The sequence below is a fragment of the Prinia subflava genome, chromosome 5 (genome assembly GCF_021018805.1).
Source record: "Prinia subflava isolate CZ2003 ecotype Zambia chromosome 5, Cam_Psub_1.2, whole genome shotgun sequence".
Taxonomy (NCBI): domain Eukaryota; kingdom Metazoa; phylum Chordata; class Aves; order Passeriformes; family Cisticolidae; genus Prinia; species Prinia subflava.
The window spans coordinates 6,073,983-6,096,312 of record NC_086251.1 but is presented as its reverse complement, the minus strand read 5'-3'; the positions used below and the strand labels follow the sequence as shown (position 1 = coordinate 6,096,312).

General features: G+C 59.1%; 3 protein-coding genes across 3 annotated transcripts; 2 read left to right on the top strand and 1 right to left on the bottom strand.

Annotated features, from left to right (window-relative positions):
• The first annotated feature begins 67 nt into the window (after nucleotides 1-67).
• On the top strand, nucleotides 68-10,699 carry LOC134550906 (inner centromere protein-like). The gene is made up of 19 exons (XM_063397840.1): nucleotides 68-394; nucleotides 535-648; nucleotides 1,765-2,444; nucleotides 3,430-3,481; nucleotides 4,003-4,036; nucleotides 4,273-4,372; nucleotides 4,884-4,971; nucleotides 5,474-5,609; nucleotides 5,680-5,772; nucleotides 5,883-5,894; nucleotides 6,347-6,456; nucleotides 6,584-6,695; nucleotides 7,361-7,456; nucleotides 7,672-7,793; nucleotides 7,983-8,061; nucleotides 8,891-8,998; nucleotides 9,203-9,289; nucleotides 9,878-10,034; nucleotides 10,393-10,699. Exons 1-19 carry the CDS (start codon nucleotides 264-266, stop codon nucleotides 10,590-10,592), a joined length of 2,511 nt encoding a protein of 836 aa, XP_063253910.1. The 5' UTR covers nucleotides 68-263; the 3' UTR covers nucleotides 10,593-10,699.
• Nucleotides 10,700-13,803: 3,104 nt separating this feature from the next.
• Nucleotides 13,804-14,751, top strand: LRRC55 (leucine rich repeat containing 55). The gene is made up of 2 exons (XM_063397837.1): nucleotides 13,804-14,413; nucleotides 14,493-14,751. Exons 1-2 carry the CDS (start codon nucleotides 13,804-13,806, stop codon nucleotides 14,726-14,728), a joined length of 846 nt encoding a protein of 281 aa, XP_063253907.1. The 3' UTR covers nucleotides 14,729-14,751.
• A 5,130-nt stretch (nucleotides 14,752-19,881) lies between these two features.
• APLNR (apelin receptor) lies at nucleotides 19,882-21,344 on the bottom strand. The gene has a single exon (XM_063397303.1). It carries the CDS (start codon nucleotides 21,234-21,236, stop codon nucleotides 20,121-20,123), a length of 1,116 nt encoding a protein of 371 aa, XP_063253373.1. The 5' UTR covers nucleotides 21,237-21,344; the 3' UTR covers nucleotides 19,882-20,120.
• Between the last annotated feature and the right edge of the window lie 986 nt (nucleotides 21,345-22,330).

Sequence of the window (22,330 nt, the reverse complement as noted above, 5' to 3'; positions counted from 1 at the left end):
ATTGGTGGAGACAGGGCATAACAACGGGGTGGGAAGGGAGGGGCCAAGGTGTGACCGTGTGGTGAGCGGAGGAGGTGGTGGCGGTGTTTGTGGTCGGCCGGGGAGCGAGCGCTCTGAAGGGTCCTTGGGAGCTTGGGAGGGGACCCCCAACATCTATGCCCCGGCTTGTCTTCATACTCCCCCGGTGCTTCTGTTTCCCACATTGAGGGGTGTCCTGGCTGCCCCCCAGCTGTATCCTCTCCCTGTATATTCCAGGCAAGCCAATGGCGGAGGGTCCCCAGCAGCTGCTGGAAGTGTGTGGGCAGAGGCTGTCCCGCTTCCTCTGCGATGCCCAGCACAAGCACCTGGCCTGGCTGCGGGAGGTGGAGGAGCAGGGCATGAGGATGCTCAAGAGGTAGGGGCTGCCCTGAGGGGACCCCTCTGTGCCCACGTGAGCTCCCAGCTGGGTGGGGGTGGGTTTGGGTCCCATCCTTCCCTTGTTTTGGGAGGCTTGATGTGGGCAGTGGGGGAGGCAATCTGTGCTCTGCCTCACAGCAGCTTCAGGGATGAGCCCATGCTCTTGCCCAAAACACCGTCGCAGAGGAGGAAGCTCAGGAAAAGGCAGTCCTCCTGGGTGAGGGAGGAAAACAAGGAGCTGAGCAGGAGGAGGTAGGTGTGTCAGCTTGCTCTGGCTCTGCCTCATGGTTTTTTGATGAAACAAAACAGTGCCTTCATTTCCTGAGTTACCAAAGGGGCACATTGGGATTGCTCACTGGATTCTGGTGAGAGTTTGGGAAAAAGATGGCTGCTTTCCTTTATGTTTTTTTCTGGTTATAGTTAAAGAATAGTATACGCTCTGTTTTCTTGTCTGTATAGGTTTGGGGTTTGTCTCACTGGGTTTGTCCTTTGGTCTGAGGTTGCTGCTCCTGGTGTTCACTCCGTGCCTGGAAAATCTGGGGAGAACACTCAGCACCGTGTCTGAATTGGCAGGCAGGGAGACTCCAAGAGTTTATTGAGGGACTGAAGAGGAAATTCGAAGTGATTTGCTTAGAACCCACCACACTTTTAAAGCTGCCCAAACCTGGTCCGTTGGTGTGTTAGGGCACTAAAATCGTGCTAACCGTGGTGAAAAGCCCACAGGAGGAAGAGTTAGAGCTGGGAGACTGTCAGGAAGCAGACACGGAGGGTGGGGAGAGCAGCAGGAATAGCGGGAGCGTGGGAGGTTTGTGTGTGTGCGAGGGAGAGCAGGAAAAGCAGCACTGCGGATCGGAGCAGGGAGAGCTCTCGGCCCTGCTCAGGGTGCTCAGGTCACACCTTCTCCAGGGGAGCAGCCCAGCTAACTCCTGTTTGTGTTTTCCCTCATTTAAACTTGGCTTGGGAGGAGGTGCTGATGCAGCCAGGCCTGTCAGCAGGAAGGTGACACACTGTATGTCCCTCTGTAGGTGCTGTCCTCTGTCATGTACTGCTCCCAGGGTGGGGTTTAAACCCAGATCTTGGTGGAGGGCAAAATACACCTTTCCCATTCTTCCACACCTGATACCCAGCCTGGATATTCCACCTGGATACCCAGCCTGGGCTGTGTCTGTGTGGCACAGCCCTTGTGTGTGAGCTCCCACCTGGGCTGTGTCCACATGCTTCTCCCCAGGGACAGGATGGGATGGGCTGTGAGGTGGAATGGAGAAGCCAGCAGCAGCTTCACTTTTTCACCATCTTCTTTTCCCCCTAAAACTTATTTGGGAGCAGACAACTCCTTCATCATTTTCTTCAAAATTCTTTTCCTTTAAGGTTATCCCGAAGGAGGAGTGGTGTCAAGCTGCTGTCTTCCAGTCTGAATTCCCAGCAGTGCCTGAGGCAGGAGCAGCCCCGGAGCCCTGGCTGTGAGGGGCAGGATGTATCCGTGCCTGGCTGCACTCTGGGATCTCAGGCTGGCATCACACTCCAGCTCCCGGCTGTGCCTGGGAAGCAGCCTGTGGAAGCACTTGCTCCCATGGCAGATCTGGATTGCCAGGAATGTCCCCGAGGCGCTGCTGGGGGTGGCACAGCCCCTCCAGCAGTTTTGGGGGAGCAGCTGCCTGAGGGGGGTGCAGCAGCTGAGCTCCAGGAGGTCCCTGGGATCCCAGCTGAACAGCCAGGAAGGGATGGGGAGCAGGACACCAGGAGAGCCAGCACCTCCACTCCCAAGGCTGCTCAGAACGGTGATCCTGCTGTGCTCCGAGGAGATGGATCTCCTCACAGCCTCAAGATGCTGCTCTTCCAGGATTCCCCCAGTAAAAGTGCCACAGAGAAATGCAGGATGCACCGCCGGAGCGGGGTGGGTGCTCCCCACAAGAGCCGCAGGGCTTCACTGGCAAAAAAATGCTCCCTGGCCAGCAGGAGGGAGAACATGATCCGGAGATCCATCGGCAGGGCCATGGCCAGGAAGGCAGCGGCGCGAGAATCCTCCTCAGCCTCCAGCAGAGTGAGCTGTGAGTCCCTGCACTGCTTCCGTGTGGGAACGGAGCAGTGTGGAGCGGCTCATCCCTGGCTTTGGCTCCCCCAAGGCTCCTTGTCCTTGTGGGCTCCTGGGGTGCAGCTTCAAGCCAGGGTGTTGCTGCAGCAGGTGAAGGCTGTGGGGGAAGGTGGAGTTGGGGTAGACAGCGTGGGAATGGGCAAAAAGCACAATTGTGGAAGGGAGAGCGTGGCCAGGATGGTTCCAGCCACGTGTGCCTTTGGATCGGGAGAGGCTGCCGCATTCCCTGGGGAAGGGCTTTAATTTATGGCATCTGCCAGCTCTCCAAAAAATCAATAGGGCTGAAAGTGCAGCCCTGAAGTTAGGCTGAAATGGGCAGAGGAGCTCAAATGCTTTTTGGGTGAGGATAGAAGAGACTCAAACTAGCTGTGTCACCAGAGGTACTGGGGTCATGGAGCCCAGGCTGTTCCTGGTACCTCCAGATTCTTTGTATGCACTATTCCTGCTGCTCCTGACAGGGTTTGGCTGTTTGGGCTTTCCAAAACCATTGCTGCTGCAGGCAAACGGGCTGTGGTGGAGCATGGAGGCCTCTGGAATATTCAGCTTTGTCAGCCTTGAGTCACGCTGTATCCAGGCACTTGTTACAGCACTTGGAGCGAAGGGGTGTGATGGGGGGGTGGAATGAGCCTGGAATCAGCCCAAACCCCCCGGATCCCTGCACCAGAGCGTGCAGGGAGGCAGGAGCTGCAGCCAATGGCCTGGGAATGCTGGCTGTGACACAGGCAGCTGGAGCAGGCTGCAGGCAGCAGAGCTGCTGCTTCGGTGCTCTGCCTTCCCAGCCCACTCCAGATTCAGTGGCACTTGAGGGAGGTGTGGTGCTGGTGGGGAAAGCTGAGCAATCCATGTTCCTGGGAGGAAGCCTGAGCTCTTCCATGTGCACCCTGTGGCTGTTGGGAGCCTGGGAGTGAAATCTCCAGCTCCACTTAGGCTTTCCTCTCCAGGTCAGAGCTCCTTGGAGGCTTTTGTGGAAGAAGATATGACCAGCAACACAAGGTGAGGCTGCCACGTAAGGCAGGTGGGAAGGGATCCCAGCATTCCCTGTGAGGACACCCTCTGCGTGGCATTTCTGTCACAGATTTTGTCAGGGTCTGCTCAGGTGTTGCTGTCACCTGGGGCTGGATGAGATTTCAGGTTGTGCTGTTCAGGCACAGTGAGGTTAAGTCCTTCACTGGGGTGGGTGGTGGTGTGTCCTGGGGTTCCTGGAATTCCTGGCTGCCACTAGCCTCAGAATGCTGGTGGTCAGTCAGGTCTGCTCTGAGGAAGGGACAGCCCAAGGCTGTCAGAGTCCCCTCCTTTCCTGCTACTGGGGCCCAAGGTGGTTATGGGGTGTTCAGCAGCGCAGTGGGACAGTCTCTCAGAGGAATTTACAGCCCAGCCTTGGTGTGCCAGGCTGGAACAGCCTCTGGATGTGCTTAGGAACCTGCACCTTCCTTGGAGTCCCATATGCTGCCTCCATCACCTGTAACTCGCCTTCAGAGAGAATTTAAATTATTAAAATAGCTTTTCCTTTACAGGCCTGAGCCGGAGCCAAATTCCCCAAGGGAAAAGGTGAGTTTCAAGGAACAGCACTCAGAGTGTGTGGACTCCTCCTCGCTGAGTCAGCACCTTTGCTGAGGTTGTCACTGAATGCAGGGATGTGGCTGATATCCCAAAGTGAGCCAGCACAGCCCTCACTTGGGCCAGCAGGCCCTCTCTGAGCAAGCAGCTGGCTTTTCCAGGGCAGCAGGTAGCCTTTTTCTTTGGAGCAGCTGTGCTAAGGGAATGCCTGTCCCCTTTCCCTGCAGGCTCCTGGAGATGTCATTGTTGCAAGCACAACTCTGCGAGCTGCCAGCCCTCCTGCACAGCACCTGTCCCCTCAGGAGCAGCTGGCAGGGAATGCTGCAGGTAACTTCCAGGTGGTCTTGCTTTCCTTGCATGAAACCCTCAGAACACACAGACCTGGGGGTCAGTGGGGGCATTCCTAGGAAATAAGGGATTTGTGTTGGAACAGAACCACCTCTGACCAGTCAAGGAAGTTTTCCAGGTAGAGTTTGGAGCTCCTGAAGAGGTGAGACATCAGTTAGGTGGGCAAAGACATGTGAATGTGTCCAAGCTGTGAGACATTGCCCTGCCCAGCTTCAGTCTGTGCAATGAGTGAGTAGGGACATTTGGGAAGGAGCTCCTGGAGCTGCAGTCTTCCACAGAATGTCATGTCCTTTCTGTCTGGGGTTGCATTATGTGAAGATTTAGAGGTCCTGATTATTTTCTGTGCCTCTGAGCAAGAAGGAGGAGTTGGGGGGTGTTTTTTGTTCCCTGTGGGAACTGCAGGAAGTGACAAGCAGCTGGAGCTGGAAGAAGAGTCTCTGGAGGGAGCTGGATGCTTTGCACATGGCACTGACTGCAGGTTTCTCCACAGGAAGCCATGTAAATCCCAGCAGTGAGCCCCAGAAGAGCCAGGAACAGCCCCACTGTGCCAAGACCCAGGAGAATTCCTCCTGCATGTGGTAGGAGACACTGCAAGGAGCAGGGATGAGCCAGGGGTCTGGAAGGACTCAGGTTTAGCCTTTTAAGTAATGGCTGCTGAAAAAGGGGTGGGTTGGGGGTGTTTCCCTGCCTTCCTCTCCCGATTTCCAGTAGCTCTGAAATCTCCTTTGGCCAGATCATGTGTCCTGGAAATCCCTTGTGGCTTTTGGAGCTTTGTTTGGGTCTGGGACTGGGTCTGTCCTGAGGAGGAGCACCTGAAATCGTGCACAAAGCAGCAGAGGTGCCCTGGGACAGTTAGCTCAGAGCTGAGAGGTAAATCTGAGGGCTCCTGAGAGAGTGGTCAGGGAGTGTGACTGACGTGGTTATTTTTGTCTGTGTGAGTGTCTGGAATACCTGACCTGACTCTGGAATACCTGGTGTGTTCTCCTCACTGCATGTTGCTGGGGAGGTTTTGGGAGAAAGGTGTAAATCCCTCTGCAGAGTGTGACAGCCACTTCATGTCCCTCCTGCTAATGCCACCAGGATGAAAGGCTGCAAGCAAGCCCTGGGTGCCCTCTGGCAGGGGCAGCAGATGAGGGGCCAGGCCCTTTCCCCTTTGGATGAGAAGCACAAGACCTCAGCAAACCAGGCTCCATCATCCCCCTCTCCAGCCAGCAAGGTGAGTGGTGCCACAGCCCTGTGCCCCCTGTCCCAGGCAGGCCCTGAGCTCCCTCCCTCTCTCCCCTCAGGCTGTCAGGCCACTGAAGAGCATCCTGCAGGGACAAGGGGGTGGCATCAAGGACTTCATCAAGCGCAACACTCCCACCCGGCTCCACCTGAAGGTGCGTCATGTCTGAGGGGCGGGAGGAAAATGGGCTGCATGTGCTGGGAAGGGGGGTTCTGGTGGTACTTCCAAACCTTTAATTATGTTTTTTATGCCCTTTCTCTGCAGGGAGACTTTGTTGTAAGTATGGCACCTTATCCGTGGGGCTGACGTGCTGACCACGCTCTCCCCTCACGCCGATGCCCATCATCCCTCTGGCCACACCAGTGGTGAGGTGACAGGATCTCTGTGCAGGTGTGTTCTGCTGGGACTGGGCACTGCTGGGAGCTTCTGGCCTCTGAGCCAGGCTGTGCTGTGCTCCCTCTCCACCTTTCTCCTGGTTCCTGGGACAGGTGGTCACCTACAGCAGGGGTGTGCTCTTCTTTTCTAAATATATTCTCTGCAGCTGAAGGACTGAGGTTTTTCTCTCCTGTACCTCTGCTTGCTTTGGATAATCCCTGTTGCCAAATATGTGTTGTCTCCCCATCCTGATGTCCAGGTGAATTACTCCAACAGTGACTGCGTGTACCAGGCTGCCTGAGGCGAGACAAAGCCCCCAGCACCTGGTACAGCCTGAATTCTTCTCCCTCCAGGAGAAGGAGAGGCAGAGACTGGAGAACCTCCGGAAGAAGCAGGAGGCTGAGGAACAGAGGAAGAAGAAAGTGGAGGAGGAGAAGAGACGGCGTCAGGCTGAAATGAAGCAGTGAGTTGGGCCCCTTTCCCCCTGCTCTTTCCTTGGTCAGCACAGATTTGCCTTGTGCTTCCCACTTGGAATGAGCGCTTTGGGAGCAGGCAGGACTAACGGGCCCTCTTGCCCACACACTTCCCAGGAAGCGGGAAGAGCGCCTGAGGAAGGCCCTGCAGGTTCGGGAGCGTGTGGAACAGATGGAGGAGAAGAAGAAAAAGCGGGTGGAGCAGAAGATGCTGCAGAGTGATGAGAAGGTGAGAAACCTGAGTGGGCTTTGGGCCTCTCCAAGAGCTGTGAGACCAGGAGGTGTGAGCAGGGCACTGGCAAGGTCCATGCATGCCAGGATTCCTTCTGACAAGGGGAGGCTTTTGTTCTCCATCCCTCTTCACATTCCTGTTGGGACAAGCCCTGTTCATGCTGCTCTGCATTTAGGGAATGTGGCAGCCCCTGCCTGCCCTGCAGGTGACAGCCTCACCTGGCCCACGTGCTTAGACTGAAGTGTGTGACTGACTAGGGGGTGCATTTGGGTCAGGTTTGGGTTTGAGAGCCTGACCTGGCCCTTTTTGGGGGCTGGGCTGGGCTGGTGGCCATGTGCCAGTGTAGCTGCTGTGTTATGCCTGTGAAGGGCTGAGGGAGCTGTGCCTGAGGGCCTGGAGCCAAAGCAGCCTCTGGGTGAGGCTCATTTTGAGCTGGAGTCAAGAGACCTTTGGAAAGATCAGCTTTGGAAAACAAAGTCATGTTCCTTTCAGCCCTTCCCAAACCCTGAGCAGACAAATGCACACCCACTCTGGGTGCTGGGTCCTCGCTCTCCTTAGGACCTGGGCTATCCCAAGCTCCAGACCTCTCTCCAAGACTATGGAGTGTGTCCTTGGGGTGGTGGAGCTGACAGGTGTGGCTTTCCCAGATGCACATCTCACAGGTGAGAGAAGAGAAGGTGGCAGAGGAGCGGAGCAAGAGGAAAGGGTCCAAGAAACACGGGGAAGCAGAGGCACGGAAGCAGAAAGCCTTGAGATGGGTAAGAGCAACTCAGGACCCTCCTGCACATGGAAAAGGACAGAGATAGCAGGGATTTGCTGTTTTGGTGTGGCTAGAGGGATAGGGACAGGTCACTGCCTGCTTCTGCTGGTATTTTGGGGTCTGGGCTGACAGGCAGCTGAGGTTGGGTTGGGACACAAGGGAGAAATGTTCCAGCTGCTGGAGCCTTACGAGGTTTTCTTCTTGTTTCTTCAGGAGGAAAATGAGCAGCAAGAACCACTGCAGAAAAGAGAGGAAGAAGTGAAGGAAAGAGGGAAGACAGTCTTGGAACTGAAGAAACTTCTGGAGCAGCAACAGCTGGGACAAGCAAAGGAGAGGTACGAGCTGGTGCCTGTCCTGGAGCAGGGAATTGGCCGCCGCCATGGGGAAGCTGTGGATGTAAATGTGATGTTGCACCTGGGCTTCAAGGCTGCCTGGAAGCTGAGGGGGGCAGGAGCAGGAGGCTCTAAGAGGGTGAGGGACAGACAGGACATGCTTCCCTCTCTAAATTCTTTCTCTTCTCCCAGGGATGCCAAGCAGCAAGGGAAGGAGAAACGCCCTCAAGCACAGCAGGAGCCAGCAGCAGTGGCTGGCAAGGCCACCAAGGTGGGGTTCTGGGATCAGCCTCTCTGCAGCACACAGGCTGGGTTCAGGATCAGGTGTTTTCCAAGTGCTGTGTTAGTGGGGTGTTTTTTAGAGGATCAAATACAATAAAATGAGTAATTGTTATTGTACAGAGGCGCTGTGCAGTAACAAGCCAAGAGCTTGGGGTTCCCTGGCTGACAGGTGAGCCTTCAGCCCTGTCATGGTATGGCGACAGTCATGAAATGGCACTTGGAAGAACACCCCAAAGAGCATTCACTGATCCTGAAATGAATATAGAAATTAGAGATTTATTCATGTCTTCCTGCCACATTTCCTTACCAGGCCCAAAGGATGTGACCCCCAAACCAAACCTCAGGTGTCCCATGGCACTGTATCACTTGATTTGCACTCACACAAATAATGTTGGGGCTTAAAGTCAGGGTTGTTGGTCTCAAAATATCTCACTAATATTTGCTTTCACTCTCTACTCTAAAATTCATTGCTTCATTAGTGAAAAATCAATACCCCAAATGGTTCTTCCTCTTCAGGATCAATTCTTCCTCCTCTGTGTGCTCCTGCTGCACTCTTTCCCTCAGTCCCTGGCACTTGGGCTCCTGTGCTGTATAAATTTAATTTAAGGTCTGAATCCTTCCTGTACTGCCAGCAGCTAGGCCAGTATGAGCCTGGCAAAGCTTTTCCAGGCAGGAGAAAATGGAAGTAACTTCAAGTGCTGAGCAGCACAGGAGGGAAACTCTGAGAGATGGTTTGGGTCAAAAAGGAACTTAAGCAGTTTTTTTTGTTTTGGGGGTGGTTTTTTTTGGTTGTTTTTTTTTTTTTTTCTCTTTATTAGGGGAAAGAAAGTCCCAAAGAGCTGCCCCTTGGACCTGGGCTGGAGAAAAGATACGAGCCACCAGAATCCTTTTTCCCAGCTCTTAATGTCTGGCTCCAGGCAGAGAGGGTAAGTGTGGGTTCCAGGGGGCCAGGCTGGACCTGAGCAGAGACAGCAGTGGCTTTATCTGGGAGTTTTGGATTTGGTGTTATTTCTGCAGAAGAAGCCAGGGAGGCACGGAGGGCTGAGTGTTGCCAGAGCTGCCGAGAAAAAGCTGTGTGTCACAGGCTGCTGTGTGTGAGTGAGGAATGACTTCATTCCTTTGTCTTACAGGACGCCGACAGTGAGCAGCAGCCGGGAGAGGAGAAAAAACCCCTTCAACCAGCAGCCCCTGGGACGTGGCCGAATAAAGCCGTCAAGGTGAGCCCTCGGGTGGCCCCCGCCGGCTGTGGCTACTTGCCCCCCGCTGCTCGGAGCCACCGCAGCGCCCGGCACAGGGAATCCGGTGGAAAAACAAGTAGTTGGTGGCAGAAAAGATGCTGGAAGCGGCCACAGGAGGGCAGCAGGTCCTGAGGCGACGTCCCCGGCGGGAGCGGCCCTGGGCAGCCGGGCTCTGCCAGCTGCGGATGGGGAGGCTTCCGTGGGCAGAGCGGCAGGAAAGGCTGCTCGGAGCTGGGATGCAACGCTGTCTCTGCTGGGGTTCTGCTGTGAGGCTGTGGGCTCTGCCCTGGCTGTTTCAGAGCTCCAGCGGGGGAAAACCGCCCTGCCACGCAATATGTGGAAAAGTTTAGGTGTGGAGTTGACTGTTGGGGCACACACAGTGTGCCTTTCCCAGGTTTTTCCACAAAAAACAGGAGGGCAGGGAGTGCTAAGAGTGGGTGTCAAGGCACAGAGCCCAATGACAGTTTTGTGTTGGTTCAGGATTTGAGCACTTTGGGGCCCTGGTGGCCATCCCAGCCATGGAAGTGCTGCTTCCCTTGCTCATCAGTGCTCTCCGTGTGGTTACAGAAATCCCTCTCCACATCCTGGCTCGGTTCCCTGACGGGTGCTCAAGGACCAGAATTGCCCCTGGCCAAAGAGAACAGCTACGGGCTGGATCTGAACAGCGACGACTCCACGGATGATGAGAGCAACCCCCGGAAGCCCGTCCCTGCCTGGGCCAAGGGTAGGTGCCAGCTCTGGGCTCGCTTCCTTGCCCTCCTGCCCTGGAGCTCTGCAGCCTTGCTTGAAGCCATCCCAAAGAACAGCCCAGGAGTGTGTGCACCTCTGGCAGCTCCCAGCTCTGTGTGCTGAGGGGATCAGTGCTAATTCCTGTGAGTGCTCATGGGCTGAGGTGAAACCAGAGTCCTCTGAGAGGAAAGAGGGGACAGCCCCAACTCCTGAGGAGATGCAAGATGTGTGGTGTCTGTGGGACATCCCACCCCTCCTGCACAGCTCGTGGGTCCTCAGAGGGGAAGGGGAGTGCTGGTGCTGTGGGCTGGGGCAGGGCCTGCATCCGCGTGTTGTTCCCGTTGTTCCCGCAGGGGCACAGCTGCATCAGGCCATCGTGCACCAGTACTACCACCCGGTGGACGAGGACGCGCTGTTCGGGGCCATCCCCGGCCCCCGGCTGGAGCACATCTTCTACAAGAGCAAACCCCGCTACTTCAAGCGCACCAGCTCGGCCGTGTGGCACTCCCCACCCGGCCCCTCCTGCGGGCCCTCCTGCACCTTCCAGAGCTGAGCCAAGGCAGCCAAAGGGGTTTCTAGGGACTGTGTTCTGCTTACGCTGTATCTACAATTTTAACTTTTTATTCTTCTTTTGTACAGAAATAAAGTTGTTGATCAAGTCCAGCGCTCAGTGGGTGTGTCTCCTTTCCCGTGCCGTGGTGACTGCGCCTTTTGCCTTGCAGAAAGCAGTTACTAATCTGCAACCAGAGCCATTTCCTAGTCTGCCTCATTTCCTATTCACTTAGGATGTTCCCTCGTACAAGGAAGCTTGGAAATTGCTGTAGGGAAGATCAGGTTTTTTAATCACCCTGAGGAGATAATGTTTTCGTAATTTTTTTTGTATGTTTACTATATTTATGTATTTATCTATCTTTACTCTCTTAATGATTCGCAGTTCCTTTTCCATCAACAATTCCTGTGCGCTCATCTTAGTCTGAGCCAGCATCTTCTTCCTGCTGTTGGAAAAATCTCTCTGGACAATTTAAGCACTGGCTAATGCCTCCTCACCCTTTTTTTTCTAATGGAAGAAGGAAGCCCAGGCTCAGCTCTGGATCCTGTTGTGGCAAGATGAGTGGCGCAGCCTGACTTGAGCAGAACCTGGGTTGATTTGGGAAAGGGTGAGGGAGGGGATGGTTCCTCAGGGGCTTTGTCATTGTGGCAGCTTTGACCCCCCCCCACCACCCTTAGTATCAGAGCTGCACCCTTCCCACTCCTTCCTCTCCCAAGCCTGAATGCACATGGAGTGATGGGAGCAGGGATGGATTGAAAGAGAAAAGGCTCTGGCTGTAACGTAGATGGATGGAGCCAGAATCCCTGGAGCTCTCCTGCCCGCTCCTTCCACAAGAAGGGGCTGGAAGTGCTTGGAGCCCTCAGTCCCAGCGCCAGTACTCACCTAAGGGGACTCTTGTCCCAGGAATGCTTTTTGGATGGGATCGTGCAGGGAGTTCATGGGTAAGGGGAGGTAGGACAGCCAGGCTCCAGAGGGGAGCGTCTATACTTCAGCTTCCTCAGGGCTGAATGTCCCACAGCACAATGTCCCCAGGGCCACCTTCACAGGGGGTGGGAGGAAGACATGAGCTCTGCGCACACTGGGTGAGGAGGACACGAGCTCTGCTGCAGCCCAGCTCCCGTCAGGACAATTTCCCAGTTTCTTTGGTGCCAGTGGAGCCTGTAACAGTGGGGGAGTGGAAAAAAACCTTGGCGCCAACAGCTGCTGGCAGGGATGCGCTGCTGGGCTCCGGGCTGAGCTCTAATGAGGTGTCTGTGCTGGCCCTGGCTCTGCTCGGCTCCCGCAGCTCCTGGAGCAGCCCGCTGGGAGCCTGGGCCTCGAGCTCCAGGAGCTCCCAGGAGCTTTCCGGGAGCCTGGAGCAGTGCTGGTTAATGCCACCCCAGGAGAGGCAGCTGTGCTGTCTGCCAGCACCACGCCAGGGAGGCTCCATCCCAGGGGATGTGGGGAGCAAAAGGCCCCCCAGCACCGGCATCAGGCTGCCAGTGCCAGCTGGAAAAAGGAGCAGCTCCATGAAATCAGCAGGAGAGAACTAAGCAGGGAACCCCTAGACGTGGGCGGGATGGATGTGGAAGTGCCTCCTTCCTAGAAATGCTGAAGCCATTGTGTTGCAGTATTCCCAGAGCAAACCGTGGGCATCCCTGTGATCCCAAAGGGCCATTCTCAGGTGGGAGGGGGCAGGTGACTGACCCCACTGTGTCCCTCCACATGGAGAAGGGGAAGGGAATGTTTCAGCTCATGTGAAGCAAAATTATCCATGTCAACCTGAGGCGTTTTCCAGGGCTGTGAGCACAGCAGGAGCACAGGAGGGTGGCAGTGTCCCTTGAATCCCAGCACTCCCTTTGGACCCTAGAGCTCCCCTTGGATCCCGGCTGCCTCGTTTTTCCCCTCTGCCGCCACGTCATCTGTTTCTGTTTTCAGTGCCTGGGAACCCCTGATTCACCCCATCCCACGAGGATGCTTCCTGGGGCTGGGAGAGTGTGGGAGGGCTGGGGATCAGGGCAGGGGAGCAGGATGCCACCCCTCTTCCTGCTCCATGCCTGCTGGGTGCCTGGGCCATGCGGATGAATGTCCCCCGGCCTGGGCAGGGGGTCCCTGTGGCGGGGGCACCTCCGCCCGCTGCTGTCTCCCTGGCTCGGCGGCTCCGCATCCCGCTCTCCTGTTGCTCAGAGATGTGGAGGCAGTTGCTAAGAGACACCGACACGTCAGTATCTGGCCCTAAGGAAAAAAAGAGGAAAAAAAAAAAAGAGACAGAGAAAGAGAGAGACAAGGGAGGACGAGGAGGAGGAGGGGAGGAAGGAGGTGGGGAAAGACCTGCTCCCATCGCCAGGCTCGCAGCAGCCTTGGCCGCCGCTGCCGAAGCCCAGCTCCCGGCTTGTTGGCCTTCGAGGTGTGGGCAGCCACCGGGGACCCCCCCATCACCGTCTGGAGCCCCCCACATCGCCACTCAGGACCCCCACATCACCGCAGGGAGCCAGGCCCTGCTCGCTCCCTGGCCAGTGAGTACCCCGGGGCACCCTGGCCTCAGCGAGGGGTCGGGGTGCTGTGGGGATGGGGAGTGACTGGGGTAAGGCGGGCCGGTGGGAGACGATGGAGCTGGGGGGATGCGGGCAAGGGAGGATGGAGCAGACATGGTCAGGTAGTGGGGGACGAGGGCAGGCCTGAGGGGACCCCAGTGGGTGCTGGGAATGAGGATCTTCCCCCAGGAGAGGCGGGGAGGGTGTCCCTGGCACCGGGCTCAGCTGGTGGTGGCAGGGGGCTGCTGGGGGCTGCTGGGGAGCCATGGAGCAGCACCTCTGCTCTGCCCACCACCAGCCAGGATGGGCTGGCCAAGGTCAGCAGGACTGGGGGGGCCTTTTCTGCCTGGAATCCCTGGAGGACGCTTGGAGGAGTGACCCCGGCCCGGGGGGCATGGGGAGGGTGTGGGTGCCCCAAAGGCCACCCCGGGCTGCGAACAGCCGCGGCTCCCCCGGCGGGGCATGCGGCCAGCACGGCTCCCCCCTCTCCTCTTCCTCGCAGGCAGCCGGTGACGGCCCGACGCCGGCCCCGCCGGTGCCCCCGAAGGGGTTGCCTTTGCCCCCCGGATGCCGCCGGGATGCCGCGAACGCCGCTGTGACCGCCGCCGGCCTGGCCCCGCGGGCGGCCGCCGGCAGCCCTGGGCGTGAGCGGGCGGGCGGGATGGCCCCCGGCGCCCCGTGAGGGCCGCGGCCACGAGGCCATGCTGCTGGGCCCCTGGCTGCTGGCGGCGGCGGCGGCGGTGGCGGCGGCGGGCGCGGGCTGCCCGGTGCTGTGCAGCTGCCGCGGGCAGGCGGTGGACTGCAGTGGGCAGCAGCTCTTCTCCGTGCCCCCCGAGCTGCCGCTGGACACCGGCAACCTGAGCCTGGCCCACAACCGCATCGCCAGCATCCCGCCGGGCTACCTGGGCTGCTACGGGCAGCTGCGCGCCCTCGACCTGCGCAACAACTCGCTGGCGGCGCTGCCGGCCGGGCTGTTCCGCGGCGCCCGGCGCCTGGCGCACCTGGACCTCAGCTACAACAACTTCAGCCTGGTGCCCGCCGACATGTTCCGCGAGGCCAGCGCGCTGCTGCGCCTCGACCTCAGCCACAACCCGGGGCTGCGCCGCGTCCACCCGCAGGCCTTCCGCGGCCTGGCCCAGCTGCGCGAGCTGGACCTCAGCTACGGCGGCCTGGCCGCCCTCAGCCTCGATGCCCTGGAGGGGCTGCCCGGCCTCGTGGGGCTGCGCCTGGGAGGAAACCCCTGGCTCTGCGGCTGTGCCATGGAGCCCCTCCTCAAGTGGCTGCGGGGACGCATCCAGCGCTGCTCCGCAGGTAGGTGCCACCGGGAGCCCCGTGCCCCGTGCCCCCCGGGGACCGGCGGCCGGGCTGACGCCGTCCCTCCGTCCCGCAGATTCGCAGCAGGCGGAGTGCTGGGCTCCCCCCGAGGTGGCGGGGGCCCCGCTGCTGTCGCTGACAGAGGAGAGCTTCCAGGCCTGCCACCTCACGCTGACCCTCGACGACTATCTCTTCATCGCCTTCGTCGGCTTCGTCGTCTCCATCGCCTCGGTGGCCACCAACTTCCTGCTGGGCATCACGGCCAACTGCTGCCACCGCTGGAGTAAGGCCAGCGAGGACGAGGATGTTTAGGGACCGCTGCCACCACAGCCGATAGACCCCGCCCCGGCCACCCCCCGGCCCGGCCACCCCCGCGGGGACACCAGACTGTGCCTTGTCCGCGTCCCCTCCCGCTGCCCCCCGCGCTGGGGCGGCCCTTGAGACGCCGGGGACACCAGGGGACAGCCCTGCTTCCTTTTGCCCCAAAGTGGGGAGTTTTTGCACCCCCCCATCACCGTGAGCTTGGACCCCCTCCTGTGCTGTTCCCACTGCCCAGGACTGGTTGAGGCAGCAATCTGGGAATCCCCCCACCTCTGCCTGGGAGAGACAAAGTGTGTGTGTCTTGGGGACCGCAGCCACTCTCCTGGGGGCATTGAGGAAATCCCTGCTTTCAGCCCCAAAGCAGCACCGCTGGAGCCCCCAAAATCCTTCACATCCTCTCCAGCCTCCCCAAAAATCCAGGGGGGCAGGAAGTGTTGCTGACACCGAGCTCATCACCACCATTCCAGGGCATGCCTACACCTTGCTGGTGACACCAGGATGTGCTGGGACAGCACCGGGAGCACCGAGCCTGGCACTGGGACGGGGTGTGACATCTCCAAGGGATGGGATCTCCCAAGGATGGTACCTTGCAGGAGTTGCATCTCCCAGGGATGACATCTCCGTCCTCTTCAGGGCTAAACTTGGCACCAGCATTGCCCACCCTGGGGGAGGTTTGGGAGGTGGAAGGAGCTCTAAAAAAGGGCAAAAAATGAAAAATAAGCAAAAAGCAGAAAGCAAACGACCCTCTGTCCAGCCAGAATGGCCATGTCCCCATGACACAGTGCCTGTGTCACCTGTCCCTGGTGTCTGTGTCACCCTGTCACTGTGGAGCACATCAGGTGGAGAGCAGGGCTGGGGGCTCAGGGCTGGGGTCACCCAGGGGCTGCTTTGTCCCTTCCCCTGTGCGCCATGGAGGCTGAGTGCATGGGGAGGGGGGTTTGGTTTAACCACAACTCACCCCAAAAGGGCTCCAGCTGCACCCCAGCCCCAGCACTGCCCCCGGGAAAGGGAACTTGGCCTCTGCCTTCTCTATTTTGTCTGGGTTTTTATTATTTTCCTTTCAGTGAGTCCAAGAACCCCCCTGCTCCACACTCCCTGCACCCCCCAGAACTCCTGCACCCCTGGACCAGCCACACGGGCATGGAACATCCACCTGCATCCCACTGGCTCCTTCCTCTGCCCCACCCTCATCCTCTTCTTTTTGTATTTATATTTATATTTTATTTTCCTTCTTTTTGTTTCTCCTAGTCTTTTGATTTTCCTTTCCTTTCCTTTCCTTTCCTTTCCTTTCCTTTCCTTTCCTTTCCTTTCCTTTCCTTTCCTTTCCTTTCCTTTCCTTTCCTTTCCTTTCCTTTCCTTTCCTTTCCTTTCCTTTCCTTTCCTTTCCTTTCCTTTCCTTTCCTTTCCTTTCCTCTCCTCTCCTCTCCTCTCCTCTCCTCTCCTCTCCTCTCCTCTCCTCTCCTCTCCTCTCCTCTCCTCTCCTCTCCTCTCCTCTCCTCTCCTCTCCTCTCCTCTCCTCTCCTCTCCTCTCCTCTCCTCTCCTCTCCTCTCCTCTCCTCTCCTCTCCTCTCCTCTCTTTTCTTTTCTTTTCTTTTCTTTTCTTTTCTTTTCTTTTCTCTTTTCTTTTCTTTTCTTTTCTTTTCTTTTCTTTTCTTTTCTTTTCTTTTCTTTTCTTTTCTTTTCTTTTCTTTTCTTTTCTTTTCTTTTCTTTTCTTTTCTTTTCTTTTCTTTTCTTTTCTTTTCTTTTTCTTTTTCTTTTTCTTTTTCTTTTTCCTTTCTTTTCTTTTTCTTTTTCCTTTCTTTTCTTTTTCCTTTCTTTTCTTTTTCCTTTCTTTTCTTTTCCTTTCCTTTTTCTCTCTTCTCCCCCAGCCCCGCTCTTTGTACGTTTTGTAACCGCGGGTTTTGTACCACGGGGCACTTTTTCAGCGCCAAACCTCGACAATAAAGAGTGTCAGCGCAGCCGGGGCCGGGACACGCATGTGGCTGGGGGGACACGTGTGTGTGACAGGGACATGTGTGTGACAGACCCCCGCGTGCGTGCAGCGGGCACAGGCGGTGTCCTACAGCCTGCAGAAGGCATCAGCCGTGCTTTTCCCTCCAGCGCTTCCTGTTATTCCTCCGGCAGCATCTCCCGGCCCCGGCGGGGCCCAGCTGTGGCCGCCGGGTCACCTCCGTGTCCCCCCCCTCCCCGAGACCCCCTCCGAGCGGGCGGGGGGACGCGGGGCCCGTCCCGCCCGGCCGGAGCCCAGAGGTCGGGCAGCAGCTGTGCCGCGTCCGGCCGCGCCGCGGCCCCGGGGGAGCGCAGGGCGCAGCGGCCGCACAGTGGCTCCCAGCGCCCGCCCCCAGTGCCCGGGGCAGCCCCGAACCCTGGCATTGCCCTGCATGTCATCCCATATATCCATCCGTCCGTCCATCCATCCATCCATCCATCCATCCATCCATCCATCCATCCATCCATCCATCCATCCACATAATACAATCCCACCTCCCATCCCAAACCTCCCCCACTCACCCAAACTGCCCCTCCCTCTTTTCTACCCCTTTTCTTCTCTCTGTCCTCCCCCTCTGTCCCCCCACCCCCCCCAGTCCCACACAGGGTCCACCAGACCTTTGGAGGGTCCCCTCACAATGGGGGTGAGAAGAGGGGGGTTGGACCGGCCCCCAAGAGGTGTCAGGCGGGTCACCCAGGACTTGGCACGGTGGTGACACACCGAAGCAGGGACCCCTCCGAAATGCCACCCCGGCAGCCACCGCTCCCACCCTACAGTGACAAAAGTTTCTGAGCCCTGGGTGTGGTGCCGAAGCTTTCCCGCGGCGTTGGCAAATCCGAGTCTTCCCGGCAAAACGGGAGCCGCAGCCCCCCCACCCACGCGGCTCCCCCCCTCCGTTTGCTTTGGGGCGGGAGGTGTGAAGGAGCCCCGAGCCGGGCTGTAAACACGGAGGTCACTTCAAAGGGGACGCCCGGGGACATCCTTAGCACCACCAGATTATTTCGGCACCCCCCAGGCGGGATGCGAGGCGGGGCGGGGTGGGGGGGAGGTTGAGGGGAAGAACATCCCGTTTGGCAGCTTGGAAAAGCGGGAGGGGGGAGCTGCCGGGGGTGGGGTGGGGCTGTCCCCCTCCTTGTCCCAATTCTTATCCCTGGTGCATCCATCCTCCCCGGAGCCCACTTTGACTCCCTGTGCAGAATAATCTCTGTTTTCCCAGTGTCACATTCCTGCGACCGCGGCTTGGGGACCCCTGGCCGTGTCCCCCGGTCCAATTGGGACCTGCAGCATCCCCAAGGCATCGCATTTTGGGGTTTGAGGGCCCCCAGGCTCCCTGAGGATCACGCCCACCCCCCACTCCCCAGCCATCCTTTCCAAGGATGCTCCCCATCCCCCCCGTGCCCCTGTCCCCCTCTATCTTCCCTCCTCATCTTCCCCAGGCACTCTCAGGAAGGCAACACCTTCCTTATCTTCTTCCGACGGGTGGTCCGGCCCTGCTGCCCCTCACCCCCAGCTCCGGCCTTGTTATTTTCTGGAGCGTCCCTGCATTTGTCCCCAGAGACTCCTCAACCAAACATTTCCCTCCTGGAAGGGAAAGGGAAATCTCCAAGACACGGATAGAAAGTCAGCAGCTCCGTCGCCGCTGGCCGGGCGCCTGCGGCCATTTCCGAGCCCGGCGGCTGAGCCGGATGGGGGGGAAGCAGCAAAGCCGACACCCCCACAGCGCTGGGATATTTGGGGGTGGTGCAGGGATGGAGGGAGAGAGGGAGAGCTGGAGAAAGGGAGGGAAAGGAGGATGGTGCGATGGAGGGATGGGCAAAGGGAGGGAGAGAAGGGGAAAATCATAGATCATCAGGGTTGGAAGAGACCTTTAAGATCAAGTCCAACCATCAACCCAGCACTGCCCCTATAACCCCAAAACCATTAACCCAGGGATGGATGGATGGATGGATGGATGGATGGATGGATGGATGGATGGATGGATGGATGGATGGATGGATGGATGGATGGAGGAGGGGACTGTTGGACTGATGGATGGACAGCTGGACTGACAGAGGGATGAGAGATATCCAGGGGTCTCTCCAGACTGAGGGAGCCTGAATGGCACTGGAATGTAAACACACTTTGGGACATGTCCCTGGATGCAACATTCCCTCTCCTCAAGGTCCCCCACCCCTTAGACCAAACCAGATCCATCTGGAAACTCCCCAAAACCCTCAGGGAGGCTCCCGCCTCTCCAGGTAGGGGGTTGTGCAGTCCCCAGCCCCCTGGCCTCCCCCTCCATTCTCTCTCTCTGGACAAAGGACTGTCCCCACATGGGGACACCCTGGGCGGTGGCCCCCAAACACGGTGGGGGCCGGCAGGAAGGCGGAGGCAGCTCCCCTGACGGGAAGCATCCCAAGGAACCAAGTAATGATCCCGCATCCTTTCCAAGAGAGAACAAAGGCTGAGGAGACAGGATAGTTCATCACCGATAAATGAAGGATGTAAATAGCAAATAGGGGGAAGATTTATTTCGAGCAGAGCCTCAGGAAGCGGCGCGGGCTGGGGTGGGGGGGAAATGGGACAGGAGCCATTTGGTGGCTCATCCAAATCCTGGTTGGGGTGAGCAGGGGTCCTGCCCAGTGCCCAAACCTTCCATCAACTCCCAGGGCGTCGTGTGTTGTTCTTCATACCCAGAGGGTCCCGTGTCCCCATCCACACCCCGGGGGTTCCCATCCCTCAGGTTTGGGTGTTTCACAGCACCAGGTCTTGTTTTCATGCCCAGGTGAGTCACCCGGGGCTTGTCCCAGCCTCAGATAAGGATAAAAGCCCCAAAATGGGATTTGGTGGGACAGTGCTGCTGCCTGATACAATCACAGCTGGGGTGCTGGGCCAGGCAGTTGCCCACCCCACAAACACCCCCATCCCGGTGCTGCAATGCTCCGAAAGGTTGGGATGGAGGTTTCCCTGCATTTCCCAAAGTATTGCTGAGGAAGAGACCAGGAGAACCCGTCCCAGGCAGAGACCCCCCCATAGTGCACACACAGACCCCTGTGTGTACACTGCATCCTCACTCACGGACCCTAAAACCCAGCTGTACCCCTGCCCCTCCATCCTCCCTTCCACTGCATCCCCCCAGCCCCCCGAGGGAACTGCACACACCCTGCTCCTTTTTTAACCAAAATTCATTTATTTGTCACAAAACACAAAGCCCTGGGGTGTCAGGGGAGCCGCCCCTGCCTGAGCCCCCCAGGGGCTCCTCCCCGGCTGTGCCTCAGTTTCCCCTTCCCGCGAGCAGGGCTTTCCAGTGGGGGATCCCCAAAGCAAGCCAGGCTTTGGGGTGACGCGGAGGTTGTGGGGGGTCCCCCCGAGTAGACCAGCTCAGGAGGCACCAGGGGCGGTCGGGGAGGGACTCAGGCACGGAAGAGCGTCTCCTGGGTGGCGGGGTCCAGCTTGCCCCCTGGGCCGGGGCCTCCCTTGCCACCGGGGGGGTGGCTGTGCCCCGAGGAGTAGCTGGCGGAGCGCTCGGGGCCGGGGCTGGGGGTCCGGCAGCAGAGGAGTGCGGCGCAAGCGTGGCGGAAGCGGGGGTCGAAGAAGGCGTAGAGGAAGGGGTTGAGGCAGCTGTTGATGTAGGCGATGCCGGTGCAGTAGGGATGGAGGTTGTTGAGGAAGGTGTGGAGGGCGCAGGACCAGGGCAGCACCTCCAGGTCCATCAGCACGTAGAGGGTCTTGACCAGGTGGAAGGGCAGCCAGCAGCCCCCGAAGGCGGCCACCAGCACTGTGATGATGGTGAGGAGGCGCTTGCGCTTGCGGGGCCCCTCGGCCCGCTCCCGGCGGAAATGAGTGGCCACGGTGCGGGCGATGAAGAAGTAGCAGGTCAGCATCACGGCAAAGGGGGCCACAAAGCCCAGGGCGGTGGAGGAGAGCCCCAGCCCCACCTCCCAGGCGCCCTCCATCCCCTGCACCGCCAGGTCCCCGTAGTCCATGTAGCAGGTGATCTTGGTGTCCCCGTCGAGCACGGCCGCCCGCCGCAGCACCAGGGCGGGCAGGGCCAGCAGGGCCGCCAGCAGCCACAGGGCCACGGTGGCCACCAGCCCGCTGACCCGCGAGCGCAGCTTGGCCGTGGCCAGCGGCCGGACGATGGCCAGGTAGCGGTCGAAGCTGAGGCCGGTCAGGCAGAAGACGCTGGCGTACATGTTGACGAACACCAGGTAGCTGCTGACCTTGCAGGCGGCCGTGCCAAAGGGCCAGTGGTAGCCCAGCCAGGCGTAGGCGGCCCAGAGGGGCAGGGTGACCACGAAGGTGAGGTCAGCCACGGCCAGGTTGGCAATGAAGGTGTCGGCCGAGCGCCGGCGGTCGCGGCCGCCCTTGAAGACGGTCCAGAGGACCAGCCCGTTGCCAGTGGTGCCAAGCAGGAAGACCAGCAGGTAGATGGTGGGAAGCAGGGCCAGCGAGGGTTCCCACTCCGTGTACTCGCAGTCCGTGTCGTTGTCGAGGCCGTAGGTGTAGGCGTCCGTCGCCTCCTCCATCCCGGCGCTGGGCTCCGCTCCGCTCGGCTCAGCTCATCCCGGGCTCACCCGCTCCTCCGGCCCCCGAGCCGCCCGCGAATCCCACTGCGTTACCTCCCCTTCCTCCTCCTCCCAGCCCTCCTCCTGTTCAGGACAGGGCAGGGCAGGAGGCAGGGCCGGCGGGGAGCCCCCGTGGGAAACTTCACAGCTCCCCCCACCTCCATCTGGCTCCTGCCCGGGGAGGATTTACCGAGCTCTCACCCGCGTGTCAACGCGCCGACCCCCGAGATAACCCCGGCCCCGCCACGCCCGGGGGGTTTGGTCGCCCACCACGATGGCGTTCGGCGCTGGGGTCAGGGCAGCAGCGCTGGGGAGCTCAGGAGCGGGGGGGCCTCCGCCAGCGTTTGGGGTTTCACCTCAGGGCGCCGCATTCAGCGCCGGGGTGTCACACCTCGGGGCTGCATTTCGCACGGGCGGTGTCACATCGGGCACCTGGCGGCGGCGAGGTCGCACTGGGGGGGTGGTGCCACGCTGGGGGGAGTCGCGCTGATGGGGGGAGGGTGTGCGTTTGGCGTTTTGCATTTGGCGCTTGGGATTCCCCGTTTTGCTCCCAGCTTTGCCCCGCTGTGCACAAAGTGGTGGCTCCGGGGGGTGCCCCAGCACCGGGGCCACACTTTGAGCACGACATGCCGAGGAGATTTATACATTTACCAAAAGTCCAGGGCGGGGAGGGGTGTTCTGGGACCCCCCAAGCTGTAAAAAGACCATTTTGGAGCAGCAGCTGCCACAGGAGCTCTCAGTGTATCCCGGCTCCGCGGGCTGCTCCCGGTTCCACTGAGCCAAGGGAGAACAAACTTCCCCCCCAAAATAAACACTGGGGGGAGGAGGGAAGCCCCCCGCGGTGGTGGGGGCCGTGGTCTGGGACTGTGCCATTGGGACTGAACTCTCACAATTCCGGCTCTGAGGAAAAGAACCGAAGAAGGCGAGCGGGACTTTGCAGAGTGAGGTCTGAAGAGCCCCAAGTCGCCGGGGACATGCAGGGGGGTGTGGGCTGGGGGCTGGGCTGGGGCTGGGGCTGAAGGGGGGGATTCAGTATGGGATGGAGGGTGAGAAGG

What these genes read in the sequence shown, in the direction of transcription:
- LRRC55 (XM_063397837.1), top strand. Translation starts at nt 13,804, where the DNA reads ATGCTGCTGGGCCCCTGGCTGCTGGCGGCGGCGGCGGCGGTGGCGGCG. An exon ending in CATCCAGCGCTGCTCCGCAG is followed by an intron (nt 14,414 to 14,492) that starts GTAGGTGCCACC and finishes TCCGTCCCGCAG; the next exon opens with ATTCGCAGCAGGCGGAGTGC.
- APLNR (XM_063397303.1), bottom strand. Translation starts at nt 21,236, where the DNA reads ATGGAGGAGGCGACGGACGCCTACACCTACGGCCTCGACAACGACACG.
- LOC134550906 (XM_063397840.1), top strand. Translation starts at nt 264, where the DNA reads ATGGCGGAGGGTCCCCAGCAGCTGCTGGAAGTGTGTGGGCAGAGGCTG. An exon ending in AGCAGAAAGCCTTGAGATGG is followed by an intron (nt 7,457 to 7,671) that starts GTAAGAGCAACT and finishes TTGTTTCTTCAG; the next exon opens with GAGGAAAATGAGCAGCAAGA. An exon ending in GGCCGAATAAAGCCGTCAAG is followed by an intron (nt 9,290 to 9,877) that starts GTGAGCCCTCGG and finishes GTGTGGTTACAG; the next exon opens with AAATCCCTCTCCACATCCTG.